Raw genomic sequence first — 7,147 nt, forward strand, 5'->3', positions numbered from 1 at the left:
CGTTGTTCTCCATAAATAAATAAATATTATTATTCATTTAATTGAATTTCTAACCACTCTACATAACGCATCCTTAATCTCTATTGTTTTCTTAATTATCTCTTAATCATTCACACATGGGATCAATAATTATAAATTTGGAATTTTACAAACCCAAACTCCCATGAGATCCACTTGTCATACTCTGAATTTCTATTTTCTAATTTTAATTGGACCATAGTAACTTAGGGCATAGTGTAATCCACCTCTTTTATATAAACAACAATTTAAAATTTTCCATGTACTTCGAAAACAAGGATAAAGACAAGGCTTACCTTTTCAAAATCTTTCTATAATACTTTTCAATGCTCCATTAAATCTTGTCCATCCGCTACTCCTCATGTGAAATCCCATCCCTTGATTTTCCTATAACCTTGCAGGCACCATCCTCAATCAATCAGTTGGTGCAACTTGTCAAGCTCTCCATGTTCGAGATCTTCTAAGCATTCTGAGCCCTCGATCTTCTAATTAAATCTGAACCCTTAATCCATTCCCTCAAAGACTTATAAATTGAAGCTGATCCTAACCAATTCTAACAGATTTCATGAATGCTATGTTATTTTGTTAAAATTTGAGCGTGCATCTCAAATCAATTTGAGTAAAATCACTCTTTGAAGGCAACTAGAAGATTAGCATAGTTCATCTTTTGATAGTTTATATTGTATTTGTAATTGTTATAGTTCAATTTCGTTTAGTCTAGATTGTTCGTCATTGTTGTCACAGTTATCTTGCACAACGTAGCGCCACAATTTTGTATTCGGAGTCTGTCTTTATTTATGGACAAGTGATTCCTCCAGTTTTACAGGAAGTCACATAGTAATGACCAATCTCTCCCTCTTTTCCCTAGCTCTCTTTGTCACTCTCTGCATTTACCACAACTGCGTCTGAGGAGATAAGAAAACCATATGTTGTTCACATGAGTAAGTCCACGAAGCTTCTGCATTTTTCACTCCATGAGCACTGGTATGCTTCTCTAATCAATGAAGCAACATCAGGCTGAGGATGCAAGCCTATTGTTGTATACATATGATATCGTACTTGATGGATTTGCAGCGAAGCTTAGCAGTGGAGAGGCTGCAGCTTTAGAGAGCATGGAGGGTTGCTTGGCCGTAATCCCATCATGTGCAAGCCAAATCCTTACAACCCATTCGCCGCAGTTTTTGGGTCTGGGAGGCTCGCATAACAACTTGTGGCCGCTGTCCCATTACGGCAAAGATGTGATTGTGGGCGTGATTGACAGCGGAATATGGCCTGAGAGCAGAAGCTTTAATGATAAAGGCCTGGGACCTGTGCCCCCAAAATGGAAGGGCGTGTGTCAAAGCGGCGACATGTTCGATTCCTCTCATTGCAACAGGAAAATCATTGGAGCTCGCTATTTCTTTAGAGGCTACGAAGCACACCAGGGCAAACTCAACAAGAGCGAGATAAATTCGGCGAGAGACAGCGAGGGCCATGGCACGCACTGTGCTTCGATTGCTGCGGGGTCGGAAGTGGGAGGAGTGAGTTTCAATGGTTTTGGCAACGGAACGGCCAGAGGGATGGCTCCTCAGGCCAGATTGGCCGTGTCTAAAGTCCTCTGGGATGGTAATGTCGACGACTGCGACCAACTTGCTGCCATAGAAATGGCCGTTTCAGACGGCGTGGATATTATTTCTTTGTCGCTTGGCTACGAGGAAAGGCCTTTTTGCAAGGATCCCCGAGCCATCGGAGCCTTCAAAGCGATGGCCAAGGGCGTGGTCTTTTCGTCTGCAGCCGCCAACGATGGACCTTTTTCCGCTTCCCTCCGAAACACGGCTCCGTGGTTGATAACTGTTGGAGACAGCAGTATGGACAGAAAATTTCCCGCCGCTGTAAGAATTGGCAATCATGAGATCTACAGAGATTCTTCTCTTTCTCAAGCTGCTCAAGTAACTGAACCATTGCCTGTGGTATATGTATCTCAAAATAAAAGCACCAGGCGCTGCATCTCAGGTCTCCATCCCAGCATGGTGAAAGATAAAATTGTGGTATGTGATGTAGCAGATAGTTGTGATAACGTGCCAAATGAAGTTTCAACGCTGGTGAAAAAAGCTGGGGGAGCTGCAATCATCTTCGCCAGTGATATCTGCTGTGGGTCGGACGAAATAATCGGCGATTATGATCTGCCCTTTATTAGCGTCGATTTTGCAGACGGAGAGAAAATCAAAAAGTACATAAACAGTACCAGTAATCCTACAGCCGCCGTAAGGCCAACAGGATTGACAGTGGTAGGAAAGGCGGTAAGAGCTTCTATTGTTGCTTCCTTTTCTTCGAGGGGGCCCAGTTGGGAATTTCCAGATATACTGAAACCAGATGTGGTTGCTCCCGGCGTCAACATATTAGCACCCTATAAGGGAGGACGATACATGTGCGAGTCAGGGACATCCAGGTCGTGTCCGCACGTAAGTGGCCTTGCAGCGCTCATACGAAGCGTTCATCCTTCCTGGAGTCCTGCCGCTATTAAATCGGCTCTCATGACATCTGCTTACGTCCGTGACAACAAAGATCAGCCCATCAAAGATGCATTCGATGGAAAGCCGCACACCCATTCGCGTTGGGCTCAGGTCATGTAAATCCAGAGGCTGCAATGGATCTGGGGCTCGTCTATGACCTGGCACCAAGTGATTACATTCACTTTCTCTGTACATTCAACTACACCGCCAAACAGATTGCTCTTCTGATGGACAACCACGCAATCTCTTGCCCCAGATCAAATAATTTAGAAGACGCAGGTGATCTCAATTATCCATCTTTCTCTCTTCACTTCAACTCCACCAGAATACATCAAGTTGTTGTGAGAAGGAGAACAGTAACAAACGTGGGTGCCGCTTGTTCTACCTACAAAGTGCACGTGGAGAAGCCTTCTGGAATAGAAGTAAGTGTTCAACCAGAGATATTAGAAACCAGAAGCTTAAGTTTCGTGTAAGATTTGAGAGAGCGGTCATCGCAGAAGACGAATTAACCTACTTTTTTTACCACAAACTTTTAGAAATTGAGTCAAGCCGCTTACAAAATTCGTGATGGTTGTAGTGGACCATCCTGCAGCATTTGGCTCCCAACGAACTTGATCAGAACAGGTAGTTTTGTGGGAAAATATAAATTTGTAAAGGAAAAGATTGGTTTTTATTATGCTAATAGCTTATCTATCAAATCTTTACATTTCTACTTGTCCTGAGCAAGATCTCACCGTGCCCTTGGTTGTTTATTCGACAACCACTACGTCATGGCCCTTGTCTTTCACTTCTCAACCATTCTTTCAAAAAATGAAGGAATAGGCAAGGAGCGACCCTTCCATGTCATGTGGCACCACCCATCAGAAACCTGAGGGATCTTGGTGTCAATAAAATCTTGGGCATAGTTTAGAAATTTATTTATTTTTATTATTTTCAACCCCAAAAGGTTAGAAAGTGCATGTCTCAGAGGGGTGTATATATGTTAGAAATGGAATTGATTGGGAAATGTTTCTCGAGCTTCCATATCAGTGACCAGTCTTAACTATAGGCCAATACTTGCTCATACCCCCCATGGTCAGCTATATGACATTTGACCCAATTTGGGTTTTCAAATACCGAGGCACCCCCTTCATTCAATCCATTATTTTAGGATCTCACCATTGGGGGTTTGAAGATTTTTTTTGTTCATTGGCCATGAGCTGTAGTTAGGTAAAATTGGCTTTTGACCCCATATATATTTCTTTATGAAAGCAAGATATGGCAATGAAATCTTGAGAACTCCTTATTCTCATATTAGGCACTTTGGTTTCGTATTTTTACAATATATGCAGTATGGTATTCTAGAAGTAGTGAGAGACAAGTTTTCCTCTATAAGAGGTGGGTCCTTTTTGGCACCGATGTATTATAAAGTGCCAAAGGGTTACTACAATCCTCATGTTTCCTTATCCAATGACACCAATCAAAAGCTATTGATTTTTTAATTTAGGGTTGAACTGCAATGTTTAGGATCAATACTAAAATTTAGTTTATCTGGATTTGACTAGTTGAGACAATGAAAGTATTAAGATCAATTAAGTTGTTTAAATGATGTCAGTGAATAATATCTCACCTATTTTGTGTTTCCAACTTTTGCTAGTTTGTCTCAAGATACTTTTTACCTTTGCATGCAACAGTAGATAATTACACCTCAATACAATTTTTTCATTTGGAAGCAAAATACTATTTAACTTTGTGTAGTCTATAGTAATTAAAGAGGGAAGAGGTGCCATAGCTGAATAACCCTACTTCTGGGGTGTGTGGTTCCTATATGGTAAAGTTTCACCCAAAAAATTTGGGTCTACAGTGAACAGAGGTTAGATTAATTTTTTCTACCTCATCCAAGTATTCACTGCATTTACAACCCTACCTTTTCCTCTCTATTGTGCTTCATATTCAGATTTAATGTACAATGCTTTATTTAAATTTGAAGATTGTTTTCCTTCTTATTAATGAGAGTAGGGCCTTTTGTAGTCAACCATGTATCATTGAGTTGTATCCCTCAGTTGATGCCCTATTTTCTTTATGTGGATTCTTTGTTTAGTTTCATATTATTGTATTATCTAATTAGTTTCGATTGTATCATTGAGCCATGTATTCTTGAGATTCCTTCGTATTTGCAACATTGGAGTTGGATAGTCCTAAACATATCATTGCTTGTTTAATCTTGTGTAGATGAAGAAGTAAACGTAGGACGTAAGCTAAATCACAATTAATTCTAAAAAATAGCTAACGTTGTGTATTGGTTCGATTTTGATTCTTTAAAGCTTCTTGAAAAGGATTATAACTAGTTCTTGGTGACCTTAATTTATGATAAGTTTGTGTATACACCTAAAAATGGTCTCAAGATAATTAATTAAATAAATAATTATTTAATTAATCTCTCTTCCCAATTTAATTGAATTCATTAGCAATTTGATTATATTCCTCCTTCACCTGCTTATTAATAAATCTAAGGATTTATTAAATAAGTTCATTTCAATAGTCCCCTTTGATTAATTAATCTAAATTAATTAATCCTCCCCACATTTAATTCATTCTTATAATTTCCTAATTAATTAAAAGAAATCAATTTATGAGTTGTTGAAAGTTAATTAGCCTTTTCCTTTTATTTGAATTTTTAAATTCAAATTCCCCACATGACTCCCAACTTATAACCACCTAACCTAACCACCCCCTAACCTAGCCCATTCCACCTAATCCTGGGTTTAAGTTACCCTATCCTATCTTGCACATCCTAATCTCATTATCCTAACCTCCTATGGGTTGGATATTCTCCCCTTGAGACAAATGGCACTTTTTCCACATGTCTCTTCCCTTAGACATTTGCCCTCTTGTGAGAAAGATTCCTTGACACTTTTCACCACAGAGATGACAAGTGTCCCTCCCTCCAACCTCTTCTCCAACCTCCTCCAATTTGGCCCTTGATATCTTGAGATTCAAACTTGAAGTTTGATTCCTGCCACCTCATCCCTGGCCTTGGAAATCCTATAAATATCCCCCATTTTGGAGCATAATGGATCCCATTTCAAGCATTGTTATTACAAGCATATTATTTCTAGCATTCTAGTTTAGCATTGCTATCATTTATTGCATCTTAGCTCTAGCTTAATTTGATCATCTTCTAGTATAAGTGCTTAATCATATAGCATAATCAATCTCTCATCTATATTAATTGTGTCTATCATTTAGCATAATCATGCATATCATTAACATAATTAGCTTTTTGGATCAATCTAGCTTAATCATGCATTCATCGAGCTTGCACATCATAGCATTTTAAATCCTGCGTCTTGGTGTAGTCAAGTCACAGGGATTGCTGATCTAGATCTGAGAGAAAATCCACACTCGCATCTCTTAGGAGGTGATAGGTCACTTTGTCATGGTTTATCTTTCATTTGATTTCAATTTTCTAACCATTCTTGTAATGATCTATTAAGTGTTTGTGTTGTAGTTGCAGGTACCTACTTCACACTCACGACATTTTGGTGCCTACCCTAGGGCCTGTAAATCTCATTTCTTGGCCTCTTGCATCTTCAAATCTTTAATCTCATAGATCTCTGGCCGTGCTATCTTCAAAATCTCATACAAGTACCTTTGGAGTACTGTACAAGTTTCTTTGTGCTCTCGTATGGGTATGTGGGAATACTCTTATTGCTAGGTGAGACAACTCATACAATTTTTTGTTCCCATCTTTTCATAAACATAGTTCATTTTAGGGTTTTGATGCTTAAAATTGGCTATTACTAATGCTAACCCTGGTTTGTTTGTGAATTTACTAGTAGCCTAACTGATTTTCTATAAAATGTTTGTACAAGATTACATGGGCCAAATAATCAATTACTCAAAACAACATGATTACTAATATATTGGTTTTGCAGGTTGCTGAAGGAAAATCAACCAAACTTTATGTCTTCTTAAAGTTTTCTAGGAACACATAATTTGCTAATGGTAAATGAACAATCTTGTTTTCTATGCTTAAGAAGTTGTCTAAAAGGTATGAGAGTATGCTCTTGTCCTTATGGACAATCAGAAATCCTGACCCTTGAAGTGCTTCTATGTTTGAGATTTGAATACCTTTAGCAGGCCTATCATAGTGGGGAGAATCAATCACCCTGTGAGAACGACCAAAGATTTTTGACTCACTCTAAAAAATAGGCCTCTCGGGATTAAAGTCTCAGAGGATGGGATTATTTGAGTTTTCTCTTTTGAGATCTCTCATATCAGATACTTAGTAGGGCCTTGCGGTCTCAATCACGCTTGCGTGACTACTTCTTATTTCGGTAGCTTGTTGGGCTATGTGTCTAAATCGTGCTTGTGCTATTGCAAGGGGTAATTCCAAATGGAAATCCTTACTATGAACCCTAAGATAGAAGCTACCCATTTCACCTCCGAAAGTGGGATAATCTTTGTGCAAGAGAGATAGTAACTCTCCCAAGACACTTTCCATATCGTGACCCCATTAGCATTTGGAGTCAGATAATATGGTGTTAAAAATCCATTGCGTGAGACTCAGCGGCCATATTATGATTAGCTATTAGTGTGTACCTAAGTTTACAAGCAAAGGTTTTCTCTCTCAGCGAACTTCCTTAGGATTTAGC

General features: G+C 39.0%; 1 protein-coding gene across 1 annotated transcript; it reads left to right on the plus strand.

Moving 5' to 3' along the window:
* The first annotated feature begins 1,019 nt into the window (after positions 1-1,019).
* Positions 1,020-2,630, plus strand: LOC131051972 (subtilisin-like protease SBT1.7). The gene has a single exon (XM_057986571.2). It carries the CDS (start codon positions 1,020-1,022, stop codon positions 2,628-2,630), a length of 1,611 nt encoding a protein of 536 aa, XP_057842554.1.
* The last annotated feature ends 4,517 nt before the right edge of the window (positions 2,631-7,147 follow it).

This window comes from Cryptomeria japonica, chromosome 2, assembly GCF_030272615.1.
Source record: "Cryptomeria japonica chromosome 2, Sugi_1.0, whole genome shotgun sequence".
NCBI lineage: Eukaryota > Viridiplantae > Streptophyta > Pinopsida > Cupressales > Cupressaceae > Cryptomeria > Cryptomeria japonica.

What these genes read in the sequence shown, in the direction of transcription:
- LOC131051972 (XM_057986571.2), top strand. Translation starts at nt 1,020, where the DNA reads ATGAAGCAACATCAGGCTGAGGATGCAAGCCTATTGTTGTATACATAT.